This window comes from Rhinatrema bivittatum, chromosome 13, assembly GCF_901001135.1.
Source record: "Rhinatrema bivittatum chromosome 13, aRhiBiv1.1, whole genome shotgun sequence".
Classification (NCBI taxonomy): Eukaryota; Metazoa; Chordata; class Amphibia; order Gymnophiona; family Rhinatrematidae; genus Rhinatrema; species Rhinatrema bivittatum.
The window spans coordinates 5765030-5781801 of NC_042627.1; the positions used below are offsets into that span (position 1 = coordinate 5765030).

The 16772-nt window shown below is 50.1% G+C and overlaps 1 protein-coding gene across 1 annotated transcript; it reads right to left on the reverse strand.

Annotated features, from left to right (window-relative positions):
* Window positions 1–7484: 7484 nt before the first annotated feature.
* On the reverse strand, window positions 7485–8504 carry LOC115075323 (proto-oncogene Mas-like). The gene has a single exon (XM_029575617.1). The coding sequence runs from the start codon at window positions 8502–8504 to the stop codon at window positions 7485–7487; it is 1020 nt and encodes a 339-aa protein (XP_029431477.1).
* Window positions 8505–16772: the final 8268 nt, after the last annotated feature.

Genomic DNA, 16772 nt, shown 5'->3' on the forward strand with positions numbered 1-16772 from the left:
GAGGCCACCATTGCACATCCTTTCAGGGGGTCCGCTAGAACCTGCCATGTTTCCTGGCAGCACTTTACCACCGGAGAAAATACAGGAATCACCAACTGGTGGTACTTGGTATCGCAGCTTAGTGAATCCTGCTGTACTTTCCATGGAGGAGAAAAATACTGTGGGCTTAGCTGACTCCTCAGAGGGGACAATATTGTGAAGTAAATAGCCCCTAAGTTTGTACTTGAGGCAGAAGGTCACGAGGAGCAGCAGTGGGATTTGAACGCGGGTTTCTCTGCCGCTGAGTCTTATCATTCAGAAACTCCAAGGCAAATTTAAAAAGCAGCACAACCAATTACAAAATACGAATCATGAACAATTCATACAGAGTCAATAACAACATAGTACACACTTCATAATTACTATACCAAGAATCATTTAGTACCCATCATAAGGTTACATTATAAGGATATTACGGAAGCTGCCAAGCAAAAAGAGATGGGGGAAATTCTCTTTATTTCCCGTGAGGAAAACTTTCTGTCAGTTAGCTAACAAGGAGTTATGACAATGGGCTGAATGGGATGCTTAGCCTAGCATTAGGCAGTCTTTCTTCACAGGTAAGTTGGTGAATGCAGAGGTCACTTTCCCAGGGCCACAACCCTAAAAGAATTGAAGAAAATCTGGGATGACCCTAGTGATGGGGAAGCTGGAGATCAAGTAGATCAGTAATTTTGCAAGAGGAAGGGCAAAAGGAGGGATGAGATTGGTCTTGAGTTCTTTTTTCTATCCTCATAGTCTTTGCTTCTGTGCTTCTGTGTCAGATGCATCCCTCCCCATGCCCACACATGCACGATCCTGCTACCTCCTCTGAGAAGGGAACGCACGGCTGTGCAATTAGGCAGGTCCTTTTGTCATGTGCATCCCCCTCCCCATGCCCACACATGCACGATCCTGCTACCTCCTCTGAGAAGGGGACGCACGGCTGTGCAATTAGGCAGGTCCTTTTGTCATGTGCATCCCCCTCCCCGTGCCCACACATGCACAATCCTGCTACCTCCTCTGAGAAGGGGACGCACGGCTGTGCAATTAGGCAGGTCCTTTTGTCATGTGCATCCCCCTCCCCGTGCCCACACATGCACAATCCTGCTACCTCCTCTGAGAAGGGGACGCACGGCTGTGCAATTAGGCAGGTCCTTTTGTCATGTGCATCCCCCTCCCCGTGCCCACACATGCACGATCCTGCTACCTCCTCTGAGAAGGGGACGCACGGCTGTGCAATTAGGCAGGTCCTTTTGTCATGTGCATCCCCCTCCCCGTGCCCACACATGCACGATCCTGCTACCTCCTCTGAGAAGGGGACGCACGGCTGTGCAATTAGGCAGGTCCTTTTGTAGGCCGCGTAGGGTCATCGACATAGGAATAAAAATAACATAACCGTACCGAAGGAAGACACTGAGAGGATGTCACTTCCGCGCCGTCCTCCAGCTGCATGGCACCATGTTTAAAGAATCGGGAACCAGGTAGGGGTGAGTGGGCATCGCTCCTGCCCCTTTTATCAAGAAAGATCCAGAATGGGAGCTGCCCGGCCCCAGCCCCAGCCAGGCTGGCTCCAGGAAGGCTCCCAACTGGGCTGGATTCGTTTTTTGGCCCAGGAGAGGAAGTCACGGAGGCCCAGCCTGGGCTGCCAGAAGCCTGGGGGGTTTTTTTTGGGGGGGGGGGGGTTTGCCCAAATGCCACAAACATGAAAACACCTGAAAATTTGGGGGTATTTCTCTGGGAGGCTGTTTTCAGTTTGCTCCCTTCAGAAGAAATGGAAAGTGGCCGCATTCGGTGCATTTTGGCCTTCCTTTGATACAAGTGCAGACCCCTAGTAAATGGTTTTATTTTCTGGAACGAGATTTGCCGGTGGGAGCAGCGATTTCCTCCTTTACAGAGAGGTGTATGTGGTATGTCCTAACCTCCTGGGCCCGCAAACCTTTGCTTCACCCCCCACTAAAGAACTCAGGTGCTGCAGCAAGCTTGGGCAGCGGGACCCTCAGATCGCCAAGGGGGCCACTCAGCTCTCAGGGCGGCCGTATTTATTAATTTATTTCAAACTGCTTACATACAATATACATTCATCAAAAAGGCTTACGTACAGGACATACATAACAGTCAAATAAATTCTGAAACAATATGGTGTAAAAAAAAACTAATTTAACAAGCAAAGCACTGCCTTTCCCAGACTCCTCTCTGAGCCCCTGGGGTGGGAAGTTTACACCTCCGGGGTCACTGGTGCAAGGGGTGGACAGCACAACTCAGTCCAGCTTCACACCCCCTTTGGGTCAGCGAGTCTTCACAGGGGCAGCGGGTAGCAGAGGTCAAAAGCCCCCTTAAATGGAGCACGGAGTCCAATGGTAGAGTTCAACTGAAGAAACGTTAGTGCAACTTAAAGAGGAGGAGGAGGATCCAAGAAAGAATAACAAGAACCATAACCAGCACTAGAAATCTAATAACCAGGAACGCAGCGGTTTCTTTGTCCATAGTGCGGCTATTGGTCACTCTTCTGCCTCTAACTCCGGAGTGGGCAAACGTTTTTTAAACAGGACCACGTTACTAGTGCTTATCGGAGCCGGGGGGGGGGGGGGCCATAGGTGGGGAGGGTCAGAACTCTGTGAGCATGGGGTTACAGGGGCAAGTATAGTGAGAGGACCACAGCAGCAACCATACCAGTAAAAAGAGTAACTCAACACAATTAACAGACAGAATAACATCAAATAGTTAAAAGCTCATATAAAAATGTTCCAAACACCCATAAAAAATTTCAAAACAGACACATCAAATAATACCCAATAATTAAAATTAGAAAGGATTTTTAAAAATTCCCTGCTTTCCATACCTGGGAACTTTTGATTTCTTGATGACCTGAGATTGTCAAGGATTAGCAGGCAGAGAGGAAGGGGGAAGAGTTGTTGCACATACATGTTCTCTCTTCCTCTCATCAACACACATACATACAATTGCTCTCTCATTCACAAAAACATGCTTTCTCTCATCCACCCATTTTCACATGCTCTCTCTCACCCATACACACACACATGTGCTCTCTCTCACCCATACACACACACATGTGCTCTCTCTCACCCATACACACATGTTCTCTCACCGACCCACATATACAGACACATGCACTCTCTCTCACTGGTTCTCTAACACACACACACACACTCACTCTCACTGGCTTCCTCACACTCACCCACCCCAGGCAGGCTCCCATTCATTCTCTCACACACACACACACAGACCCCCATTCTCTTTCTCTCACATACACACACATAGACCCCAGGCAGGCTCCCAATTCATTCTCTCTCTCACACACAGACCCCCAGGCAGGCACCCACACATTCTCACACACATATAGAAATTCTCTGGCAGGCTCCCATTCATTCACACACACACATACACACACACACACACACTCTCAAGGCAGGCTTCCCCCGCTTTCTTGTGCCAACCACCTCGGAGCCTCTCTTATTCCTCTGCTGCCACTGTCACCATCACCGCGTGCCTGTTGGGGAGGAGCTGATCCACCCTTACAGAAACCCGCTCTGCTGCTCCTCCTCCTCTGCTCCCTGCAGTATTAAAAATTAGCGGGTGTACCTCTTCCTCCATGCTGGTCTCGTGCATCATGAGATCAGCATAGAGAAAGCACTAGCCTCACAAGTTTTTAATTCTGCGATGCCTGCATAGACGATGAGACAGGCTGAATTCTCCCGGTGGTGCTGATGTGTGGTTTCATTGTTTCAGCCACCAGTGGGATGGGATCTACCAGCGGCCACACGGGCCTCTCTGTTTTTCGACCTCCAATGGAGTGGGATCCACTGGTGGCCACACAGGCCTCTCTGTTTTTTTTGGCTGCCGGTTTACCCTGACTTATTTATTTTAAATTCTTCTATACCGACATTCCTGTATGGCATACAGACCACACCGGTTTACAGTGCAACAGGACAGTCGCATGGGAGCGATACAAGGAACATTTGAACATTTGAGAACGTTAGCAACTTATTAAAACAAGTACAAGTAACATTCACTACTAAGATAATAAGTAACTTCGATACAGAGCAAATTAAAAAACGACAGAGTATAGGACCACAACAACATATGGAAGTATGTAAGGTAGGGATGAATTCAAGTACTGGGAACTGATCAGGGGCTGGGGCGTATTAGGGCAAAGGCCACGTGCCGGAGGGCGCTGGTAGGGAAAATGATGTCTCCTGTTCAGAAAGTAAAGAGAAATTACCGGTTGCAATATATGAGAAGATGGGGAGTAGCGAGTGCAATGGCGAGTGACTTGGTTCAGAAACTCTCAAAGAATGGTTTCAAAGTAGGAATCTCCTTTCTAGGGTCCCAACACAGAAACACAAAGGTTACAACAAGCCAGGGATCCAGTTTTCACATCAATTGGGCTCTGAGGCTTCGGCCTTATTGGCTGTTTTTTCTCTTTCCTTTATTTACTTTCCTAACAAAAAGGTAAATTCTCCTTATAATGTCTCTTTTTAGTTTTGCCCACTGTTCTTTTACTTCTCCTAGATTTTCCCATCCAGCTAATAACTCATTGAGATACTCATCCATTTTAACAAAGTTAATTGCCCCGATGTCTAGAATCCTCGCCTTTGAATGAACTTCACCTCTGGTGCCCTAATACTGATCCTCACCATCCGGTGATCAATGAATCCTGTTATGACCCCCGGCCGCGGACGCCCGCGGGCAGGCTGAACTCACCGCATGTCTTGCCTGGCCCTCCTCCTCCTCGGGTGCTCTCGCAGTGGTGCCAGTCACCTCCGCCGCGTTTCTCCCGACTCTCTGCACTCCACGTGGTGGCTGGGATGCCGCCAACCAGCGCTCCAATCCTGGGCCTCCCTAGGCAAGCGAGCGCGCACTACCTGCCCTGCTTCTAAAGGGCCCATGGCGGGATCTCCGGGTTCGTCCCCGCCTGATGATATCATTGACCCGGGATATTTAAGCACCACCTGTGGCCTTCACTAGCCGACTTGGCAACGAGTTCCATGCTTCCTTCTGGTGCCTTACTCTTTCCACAGACCGACTGCTCCTGTCATCGGACCTCTGCGCTTCTCCTTCCGGGTTACTCTCTCAGCTCTTCCAACTCCGCGGGCTCTGGCTCAGCGTAACTGGACTTTCTCTCGAGCGCTTCCCGCTCCTCTGGGCCAGGCTCAGCGCAACCTATTGGACCCTCTCACTGCGTCTCCAGCTCCATGGGCCCTGGCTCAGCGTTGTTACCCAGACTCTCTCTGCATCTTCCTCTTCGTGGGCCCTGGCTCAGCGCAACTGGACTCTCTCTCAGCGCTTCCCTGCTCCTCAGGGCAGCCCTCCGCACGACTACTACAGTTTGTGCCTCTGCACCTCCTCTCCGCGAGGCCACACTCATGTGTTCCTGCTCTCCTCTCCTCAGACCTGCAGTGGCCTTGCTCTCCCAGAGACTCTTTCTCCTCCTCCCTTGAGATTGCTTCTGCCTCGAACTGTGCCTAATCTCTCTGACGCTCTCTGCATGCCCTCGCCTGCCCTCTCCGGGACCAACCACACAGGGGCGCTCCTACGTCCTGCCAGCCCCGGCACCCAAGGGCTCAAACTGCAGGGAACGCGGGTCAGCTCAGGTGAAGTTCCTGGCCAGCCTCGCCTCCCGACGGTGGGGACCTGTGGGGCCCAACTCCTCAGGTAGCTACAAGCCCACCTCGGGCCAAGGGTCCACAATTCCTAACAAATCCCACATCAGAGATGCTGTCCCCATGGGTAAGCGCCAGGTCCAGTACTGCCCCTCCCATGTGCATTCCATTACCAGTTGACAGAACAATTCTCCTTGCAGAGAGTCCAGGATCTCTCTGCTTCTAGAAGACTCTGCAGCTGGGATGCCCCAATCAACATCTGGCAGATTGAAATCACCTAGCAATAGCACCTCCCCTTTCATAGCAATTTTGTGAATATCCTCCATTAAGTCTCTGTCCGTTTGTTCTGTCTGTACTAGAGGTCTCTATGTTACATCAACATAAATAGATATTCCCTTCCCTCATTCCAGATTAACCCACAGTGCCTCCCCCTTACCTCATAAGCCCAGTAATGCTGTTGCTTTAATTTTGGTTTTTTTATATATAATGCCACGCCCCCTCCTTTCCTTCCTACCCGGTCCTTCCTAAATAGATTGTAGCCCAGTATAACTGTATTCCAGCCATAGTTTTCCATGTACCAGGTCTCCATGACAGTCACTACATCTAAATCAGCTTCTTCCATGACTGCCTCAAGATCCAGGACCTTATCTCCCATACTATGAGCATTAATGTACCCAGCTTTCCAAATATTGCCCTTTTTTTACCATTTCTCCCATTTCTATACAAGTATTTCATGTTTTACTTACCTTACCTTAGGGTTTTGTTCACCCGTCCTCGCCAGTTCACGTTTAACGCCCTCAGTTGGTTTGCCATCGTGTGTTGAAAGACCCTGTGTTCCTTCGTTGACAAGTGAACCCCATCTCTGCTCAGCAATCCTTGAAACATCGTCCCATGAGCCAGGAAGCCATGGGGGTGAGTTTCTTACTGGTCGGACTGCACGGACGGCTGTGAGGGACAGCGGTCTTGGGGAGTCCTATCTCCCCAGGTTATAAAATTTGCAGCAGCTGGAGCCAGCAGGAAGAGGAAAGGAGTGGGAATCTAATAAAGAATTATGTAGCAAGAGAAGCCAGCAGCCTGCTAGCACGGGGAAAGGAAAGAAAGCAAGATTGGTGGCCTCAAGGCAGGTTGAATACATAATGGGACCAGCAGGAGCCTCACAGGGGAGAGCATGAGAGAAAACACATTGGTGCTGGGGCAGGATGCCACAAGGAGCAAAGGGGGTAAGAGCGTTGGGGATGGCAGGAGAGTATGAGAGAGAGGTGGGGATGGGTAATGGGTTAATACCCCCTCCCCCCAAAGTACCCACATTAAGTGTTTACATAGAAATCTAAAATGGCTAAAAATGAAAAACACCATAATTTAAAGTTTTTATAAACACTGAAAAATAGAAATCTCTCACATACAGAGCCCCAGCACAGAAAAAGTACAGAAAAAGCAAGCTTCCCTCACACACACTCACACAGCCCAGCATAATGCATATAGAAAACTATATATTATGTGAACATACGTGTTCACGTACAGCATGTGCACACAACTGATTTTCTGCATAAAAATGTATGAATGTAAAGTCAGAAAATGAAACAAAAATGCACAACCCTAGTCACTACCAGCCTGAAGCCAGATCTGAACCAGTAACCCAGGGATGACCATTTTCTTAGCCTTTTGCCAATTTCCTAAATCACGAGTCTCCCAAGATACTGAACCTGGCTCCAATGAGAGAAGTACTGTTCGCATAATTGTCCTCCTGAGCTTTCTCAGAACTCATTGGTATTCCTGACAATCAGGACGATTCAATTCACGGAGGCAGGATGAAGAACCACAGCCGAAGCCCCTTCCCTGGGTCTCTCATCTCAGGTACGTTTGATTCAAGGTGGTCTCCCGTTCTTGTCCTGATGTCCCTGATTCGTCCTTGAAGACCCTCTGAAGCACCGCAAGGAAAGATCCCCCGAACCTCCACTTCTTCAGGCTCCCCACCAAGAGATAGATGAAGGGATTGGCAGCACAGTTGACGGAAGAGCAGAAATTTATTACCAAAAAGAAATAGAACATGAGGAAGTACGACGACAGGACCTTAAAGTACAGCAGAAGACCCAGGAGCCGGGCGGGTACAACCGAAACCAGGAAGACCACGACTGAAGCCACGATGGCAATGTAGAGCTTTGACGAGTAATATTGCTCTGAGACCTGCTGGATTGTGATGATGAGGGTGAGGCTGGACAGGATCATGAGCACAATGACGGCCAGGAACAAGGTGGAGGTGAACAGGTAGACCGCCGTACACGGCTCAGACCCAGGCTCTTTATATTCCCCGCCATTACAGATGAATTGTTCCAATCCGGTCACCAGGCACGAGAGCGCCCACAGCAGGGCACACACCATGCCAGACTGGTGCGTCGGACGCCGGCATCGGTACCAGATTGGGTAAAGGGCACACAGGCATCTCTCGAAGCTGACGGCCATCAGGAGATAGATGCCCGCGTTGAATCCGAAATCACTTAGGAGACCCATGGCCGTGGTGATATTCCTTTTGTCTGCGGCCGAGATCGGGTGGCCAAAGTGCTTGAACAGAAGGTACACAAGCAAAACCCACACGCTGATGAGGAAGAGGAAGTCGGCCACGGCCAGATTCAGGATGTAGACGGTGAATTTGTTCTTTGGAATCCTGAAGCCAAGGAACCAAATGACGATGCCGTTTCCAAGGAGCCCGCAGAACACGATGAGCAAAGTAAGGAAGGACAGGCCGAAGATGATTTCCGTTCTGGGCACTGCAATGCTTCCTGCATCTGTCACGTTAAACCCATCTGCGTTTGTAACATTGGAGGGGGCAGTGCTCAAGCCTGCCAGGGCGGGAGTGACTCCAGGCATGCTGCTCTCTCCTCCTCAGTCTGTCCTGTCAAGAGTGGGAGTGGGGACACAATTAGTCTTATTTGAATGAGCTGTGCTCACACACAAGCCAACGTAATAAGGCACGTTGACCTTAGCGTGGGTTTTAAACTGTGCTTAGCATGGGTTTTTCAGCTCTAACTTAAACCTGGTATTTAATAGGATTTTTTGCATGGAGAGAATCCACTCCAAACTCGTGCTAGGATTAGCCTGGCTGCATGCAAATTGCATGTTAATCAATATATTAGCAATTACTCGGTGATGCAGGGTGCTAAGGTCAAACTGCGTAGCGCACCCTTTCTTAATTTAAAATGTAAAGCCTGGGTCTGAGATGGAGTGAAAGGTAACATATTTCTGGAGCCCACGTTATTCTTCGGTTTGCTCATTTGGATTCTGTTTGGAAGGAAGCTATAAATGCAAGTTATGTTATCAGAGTTTCCATACTGGGGTGCAGAGTTCTAAAATCCGCATTGATCCTGGAGAAATCTGTGTAGGTTGCATAACCTTTTATTGGCCAAAACAAAAATGAAGTTGGATATTAACTTTCTAGACTGCATAAGCTGTAAAGGTGCTGGAGGTCTGGAGAGGGAGGAGCGATTGCCATGCAGCCAGGGATTTCTCCTATGTATTGCTGTCTGTTCAGTGTCGGGGGGGGGGGGGGGGGGGAGCAGTCTGTACCTTGACTTCTGCACAGTCTTACATGCAAGGCCATTTTGGGAAGGCATGACAAATAAAAAAAAGGGTAAGCTCTTTGGGGAGGGCACGTATGAAGCCTTTGGTGCAGAGTAACACAGACAGACACAGAAAAAGACGGGAAAGAATAGCTGAAGCAGCTGATGAAGGAAGGAACCAAGGTGTCTTCAAAGCTGCCTCCCTCCCCCCCTCCACCTTTCAAGACACACAGGCGCACGTCGTACCCCCACACCTGCCCCCCACAGACACTCACCCCCCACTTATGCATACACCGCATACACACAAGCCCCTGTGTATAACCTTACACCAATACACCTTCAAACATCCCTACCACAGCCCCTCCCTGCATATCCTGCGCCTACCCACACCCCCATCCACCTGCCCTCAAAATATCCCCACCCTTCCACCTCCCTCACCCCACACCCACAGACCCCCTAAGAGAAGTCGTCGCTCCCTCTTACAGATCAATGCTCAAGACACCTAAATACGGAGATCAATAAAGTGATTTCTGAAACAGTCCCGTCTCCTCTTTTCCAGCAGGATTTTTCTTCTTTTTAATCAGAATACGGAGGATTAAACATGTTGTAACAGCATGAGGCTTGGCATGTATTTATTATTAGAGATGTGATTCGGCCGAACCTTTTGGTTCAGCCTTCGTTATCGACCCGCCGTGGGAAATTTCGTTTTCCTGTGGTTCAGGACAATTTTATTTCGTCTGCCCCCCAAAACAAAGCCTGAAACCCACTCCAACATAGACCCTTGACCAGATACAATCGGCCATAAGGGTGGATCAGACATAGATTTGTGGACCTTTGGTATATCTGGTTGAGGTTCTTTGTGGAGCCTTTGGCCAAATTTGTAGATCTATTTGTAATGGAAGAATCAAGATTGTTACCATCTTATATACAGGATACATCTGATTTTATGCGAAAAGTGAATGATCTACAATCAGGCTCAAAAAATAGTTGGTTAGTGACGCTGGATATTGTTTCTTTATATACCAAGGTGCCCCAACAAGCAGCATTGGACGTTTTATCAGAAGTGTTGGCATTGGTTTAACATTTCATGACTTGGCTTCAGTTCATTGGCTATCTATTGTTCTGATTGACATTTCAGCACAATTTTACAATGTGATTGGCTGTTTCATAGCTTAAATTCATTGACTGCATTTTTGACCTGCAGAAACAAGGATCTGGTTGGGTGAAATGGCGAGGTCCCCTGAAGCAGAGAGGAGCTGAGCACACTCTTGAAACGCTGCCAGCGTTGGGTTTTTGACTGCTGAGTCTTTGTTTGTAAATCTCGCCCAGATGACAAATAAGCTAAGTACTGTTGGATATATAAAGTTTGGATGTACAAAGTTTTGAAGAATTTGTTTATTTGCAACAAAAAATATATAAGATATCAATAACCTAAGTAACACCATTTCCATATCAATGAGCTAAGTAACACCATTTCCCTGCAGCGTGACCCGGCTGTTGGGGTGTAAGGTTTGAGGAGTTGTGTTTACAATCTTTATAGACAAGGCATGTGTGTGTGTTTTTTGAGTAGAACTGCCAGGGAAGTTGCATTTTTGTTTGGAGCTTTTGAGGTGTTGAGTTGAAGGAGAGTTCGGTGGCTGCTTCACAGCCTGATCCAAGGGAAGAGGCTCTGCCCTGACCCCACAGTCTGGAAGGGATTGCCGGGGAGGAGTGGAAGAAGAGCTGGAAAGAGATGGCAGAGCTGCTGTTTTCAGAGATTTTTGCTTTTGGTGGTCTGTGCCTGACCAAGGAGGATTTTTCCCCTAACCTTGGGAGCTCAGGAAGCTGCTGTGACTCCCTCTGGATACTGCCAGAGAAAAAGAAAGCAGGACTTTTTTCAGAGTTTGTTTTGGGATAAATTTTTGCCGCCAGTTCTTAACTACAGAAAGGGAGGACAGAGTTTGGGATTTTGAATATTTTCGGGGAGATTCTACCACCGGAAATGCAAGCTTTCTCCATCAGAGAAAGAGCCAGGAGATCCAGCCCCACTAGCAGCCCACTCACTATCACTCAAATGTTGAGGCTTTTCCTAGTCTTGCCATCCAAAGGGACACTGTCTCAGCTATTGAAACGGGAAAAGAGGCACTTTTGGGCTGTTTATTTTTGTGCAAAGATTGTCTAGTTGTGAAGTGGACTTTAATATTTTTGGTTGCAGGAAATCTTTGTTTAACACCTCACCAGAGTGTCCAGCGTCTTTCATTCAAAGGGGACCTTCAAGCAAGGACTTCTCAAGGGCGAGTGGACCTAGAGAGTAAAATAAATAAAAGTGCGGGGCTGCGTGCTGTTGCCACCCCCACGAGCCTCCGGCCCCTGGGGGGTTTATCCTCCTCGCCGCCGAAACAAACCCAGCACTCCGTGGCGAATGGACCGTGATGGTGGTGAGGAAGGTGGGCTCGAGGGACGACTGTGTGCCTCTGCATCCTGGGAGGGTCCCCACAGAGGAGGGGGTTACAGGTATCTGACAGACAAGCAGGGCAATGACTGTAGGGTGAGGCTGAGCCTTTCTTGCAAGCTCCAGTCCCAGATAACTCTGCATTAGTGTGGCACGCACTATGTAAATACTTTTCAGCAAGGCCCATGAGGAGAACATTACAGTAATCTACTCTCGTCAAAACTAAAGCACGTTGGTCCCTCTTCTGATAGGGCCTGGGGGGGGGGGGGGGGCGAAGAAAGATTGCTATCAATTCTGCCTCTTGTTGTGCCCACTACAAAAAAATATATATATATAGCGCAGTGCTGGCGGCCCAGTGTTTTCTAAATGCTGCTTCCTGCTACGGGGGCCTCTCGTTCCTGTGCGTTACACTGTTTGAACCATGTGGGAGATACAGGTAGGAAGCAGCGTTTTGAAGTGCTCGGCCCCCAGGGCTGCTCCCCTGTCAGTGGGGTCAGGCTGGGGAAGGAATGGAAGGTAAGAGAGGAGGAGAGGATGTGGAGGGGCAGGGATGGAAATTAAGAGTTAGAAAAGGAGGAGAGAAGAAAAGAGTGAAGCTACAGGCAGTGGTGGCGTGAGTGAAGCTGGTAGTTTTTCCTGGCTGGGGGTGCCAGTTTCAGGAAGCTGATGAATGTACCCCTTCCTCCAATCCACACCAAATTTCAGAGAGACTACAACTCAAAGGTTCTCAGATGTGGCATTTGCAGAGAGGTGACCAGGCTGGGAATGGGGATGGAGGGAAGGGTTTGCCGTTTCAGATCACACAAACGCCATGCACTAGAAATGAAACCAGGCCTGGCGGTGTCCATGGATGTGGGGTAAGTGCTGAATCTGTTCATAAAAAGAAAAAAAAACAAACCAAAGAGAGCATCTGGTAAGACAAGTTGGACTTGTGGCAAACGGAGAAATCTAGTGAGAGACTAAGCAGTAAAAGTGGTTAGAAAGTGAATGAGTTGTTTGTGCAAAGGCCTTTAGCTGACAGAAGCCACAGGCCTTGAACTAAGGTTCTTACTGTGTGAGTCCTGGGCATTTGTGCTGTTATGATTATAGCAAGTTTATGTGACAGGGACCTGGGTGAACCTGAGGGAATAGGTTAGAGGGAGGTCCCATGCAAAGGCAGCTCCTCCCTTCGAGGGCTCTGGCATGGCCGTCCCCCTGAGTGTTGCATGCTGGAACTACAATGGGGGATATCCTACTCTCCAAGAGGAAGGATTGTTGGACATGGATCCTGATGCAGGAGAGAGAAGATCTCCAAGTAAAGTAGGATGGTTTGCTAACACTGAGTTTTCATTTGCTGTTTTAGATTTTCTCATTTACTGCCCGGAGTTGGATTTTTAAGCTAAATGTTTTGTTGAACTCAGAGACTCTTCAGTTTGATCATAGGACAGTGAATGGAGAGTGTGGTGCAACCCCTTATGTTATCTTTCTTTTCCCATGGTGCACTGCCAAGACCCCCAGTATTTGGTGACGGATGGAAGGCTGCTCTGACACGTCCATGTTAAGGGCCTGGGAAGCCCAGCTTCCCCCCCCCCCCCCCAGGGTTTCTGGCAACGTAGCACCCCAAGTGCAGCCAACAAGCTAGCTGGAGTATCAATACACACTTTCTCTCTAAGACACTCACTCAGATGTACACTCATTCATGTACACTCACTCTTACTAACACATTCACTCATACACTCTCTCTAAGACAAGGATCCTACTGTCTTCCCCAGCCAGTTGGGTTTTCAGGATATCCCTAATGAATATGCATGAGAAATATTTTCAAATACATCTCATGAATATTCCATAAGGGGTATCCTGAAAACCAGGCTGACTGGGGGGAGGGGGGTCCTGTAGGACCAGTTTGAGCACCCCTACTCTAAGACCCTGACTCTTATCTAACTTACTATCACACACACTCACTCATTAACACACTCATACACTCTCTCTCTCTCTCTCTAAGACACAGGGACTTAGAGCCTTGCTTTTCTTAGGGAATGCAATAAGGAAATCAAATGAAGTCCCAGCATGCAATGGGGTAAAACCAGGACTGGATCAACCTGGCCTGAAAATCTGGAGCCTGTTGGCAACCTTAGAGGGGATGCCTGTTGCTAGGTGGGGAGAGGAGACTCCTGCTTCTGGGCAGGGGTGGGTGAGGGTGAACGGGGGATGCAAAATAAGAAGTGGGGGGGGGGGGGGAGAAAGGGGAAGACCTAGGGCAAGAGGTAAGAGGTCTGCAGCGCAAGAAGTAGGGGGAGAAAGAGGGGGACAGAGCACAGAGTGGAGAGGGGAATACAGGAGAAGGGGGGAGGAGAAGAGAGAGGGATTGCTGGGCATGGGGTAGGGGAAGAGAAAGAGGGGGATGCTGGATAGGAGGGGTGGGAGGGGAGAGAAAGAGAGGGCTTGGATGAAGCTGCCACCTTTATAAGGACAGCTGTGCCTTTACAGCTAAAGGAGAAGGTGCAGAGTCAGAGCAGACACTGGTAAGGGGGAGGGGGGGTGTCAGAGCAGACACTGGTAAGGGGGAGGGGGGGTGTCAGAGCAGACAGTGGTAAGGGGGAGGGGGGAGGGGGGGTGTCAGAGCAGACACTGGTAAGGGGGAGGGGGGGTGTCAGAGCAGACAGTGGTAAGGGGGAGGGGGGGGGGGGGGGTGTCAGAGCAGACACTGGTAAGGGGGAGGGGGGGGTGTCAGAGCAGACAGTGGTAAGTGGGAGGGGGGAGGGGGGGGTGTCAGAGCAGACACTGGTAAGGGGGAGGGGGGAGGGGGGGTGTCAGAGCAGACAGTGGGGAGGGGGAGGGGGAGGGGGGTGTCAGAGCAGACAGTGGTAAGTGGGAGGGGGGAGGGGGGGTGTCAGAGCAGACACTGGTAGGGGGGAGGGGGGGTGTCAGAGCAGACACTGGTAAGTGGGAGGGGGAGGGGGGTGTCAGAGCAGACACTGGTAAGGGGGAGGGGGGGTGTCAGAGCAGACACTGGTAAGTGGGAGGGGGAGGGGGAGGGGGGCGTAGTCCTGTCTGTCTGCTGCTCCCGGTTCTGGCCCAGGGTACGTACTCTCTGGATTTGAATGGATGAGGGTAAATGCACACATAGACCTGCTGCCAGGCAGTCGTACATCCATGCGTACACCCACTCATTTTTAAAGCAGGACTTGCACACATAAGTCCACCTTGAAAATTTGGGCAGACGTCTGCGTTTACACTCTTCAGGCTGTTATAGTAAGACCTCCCCAGTGGGATAAGTCCTATAGGAACACAAGATGTGCCAGGCCGGGTCATCCAGCAGCCTCGGTCTCCTCTCTCTCTGACAGTGGCCAGTCTGGGTCTTTAGGAAATATCCCACAGCTCCCAAAGAGTCCACCCAACGTCTTGCTGCTCGTTCCAAGGATAAGCAGTGGCTTTCCCCGAGTAATTGTTTATAGACTTTTCCTCCAGAAACTTAAAAACCCAGCTCTGCCAGCTGCCTTCACCGCATCCTACAGCTACAAGTCTCACAGCTTAATTGTGCGTCGAGTTCAAAAATACTTTCTGCGATCTGTTTTCAATGGAGCGACCCCTGGCTTTATTACTATTTCAGAGGGCAGATAAGTGATCCCCATGTCCGTGTTTCACCCCACTCCTGAGGTTATAAACCTGTAGTACATCCTCGCTCAGCTGAAGGCCCCACACCCTGGGAGCGCACCCGTCCCCCTCTACCGTTTTAGTCGCCTTTCTCTGCTCCTGTTCTAGTTCCTCTAGATCTTTCTCGGGATGCGGGGACCAGAACTGCGCGCGGTGCTCAAGGTGCGCTCTCACCATGCAACGGCGCAGAGGCATTTTCATGATCCCTTCTATTTTCCGTTGCTTTCCGAATGATCCCCAACGCCTCGCACACCCGCATTCCCAACAAGGAGGAAGCTCTATTACTTTAACTTACACCACTATGGCTTCTCCCGTCTCCTGGAGCTCCTACTTTTCCCGGTCCCTTTAGTTTTCCATGAATTGATGCTTCCCTGGAAAGCTGCACCATAGGAGCACTCAGCTCTGCCCTCCCCTCTCTCCCCCTACAGCTCCCGCTCCCTACCTCTCCCCTCCCCCTATCAGTCATTTGGCAACATTTTCCTGACCATCAAAGGTCACATTACCTGCCCTCCACCAACAAGGTGGCGTCCAAAACAACTGCCTCTAGGGGCTTCTCAGCGACCTGCCCCTCCCTGGGGCACTTACCTGTGCCGGGTGGCAGTAACAGCAGCTGCTCTCTGCACTTTCCCCCATAGATGTCCAGCGGAGAGATAACTCTGCTCTGAAGCCTGTGTGCTCGGCTGGGGGCCCTGGGACCCTGCCATGATCCCGCAGCAGCAGCTGCGCTCACTGCCCCTGTCCTGCTCCCCTGCTCCGGCTTCACCTGACCCTGCTGCTTATCATCTCTTGCACTGGGCTGCTCAGCAGCCTCGCTCTCTGGCTCTGTGCGGTGCTCGGCCACATTCAGTGATGGGTGGCTCCCCTCGCTCAATCTGCCCTCATTCTCATTTCATAGAAACCAGAAGATCGGAGGTGGAGCTGCTTTGAGTCACAGTACCTTACTAACAAGGTGTCCTTGCATGGATTCAGGAGCCTGAGTAGCTGGGGGTGTAAATGAAAACCTCCTGTTTGTATTACCGCTCCTCTCGGTGCATTCTGGGATATGCAGTCCTGCCTCCCTCACTGGAGAAGCAGGATTGTCAACCCCAAAATCCATTAAGAGCACAGATGCACCGTGCAGAAATGAAGTGAGCGCAGCGGGTAGAAAAGGGAGGCTCCAGGAACTTATGCAACTAAAACATGAGGCAGATTCCTGGCGTATGAGTTGCAATCCCACCCCTGGCGCTGATACTCTGAGCATGTCACTTTTATTTGCCTGTGCCTCAGTTTATCCCGGAGGTGGCTGAGGCTGAGGCGAATCTCTTTCTGAAGTGCTAAGACCGCGGCGTGTCTCCAGACCCTTTTCTGAGAACAGGTGCTATAGAAATCCAAATTATTTTTATGCTGTAACCCTCTCCCCAGTGAAGGGTCCCTGATGCAGGGGCTACAGCAAAGTCCCAGAGCCGTCTTACTCTCCCGGACCTCTCTCACATGCCGACCCCAAACGTCAGCCCTGGGGCTGGGGTCCTCCAGCAG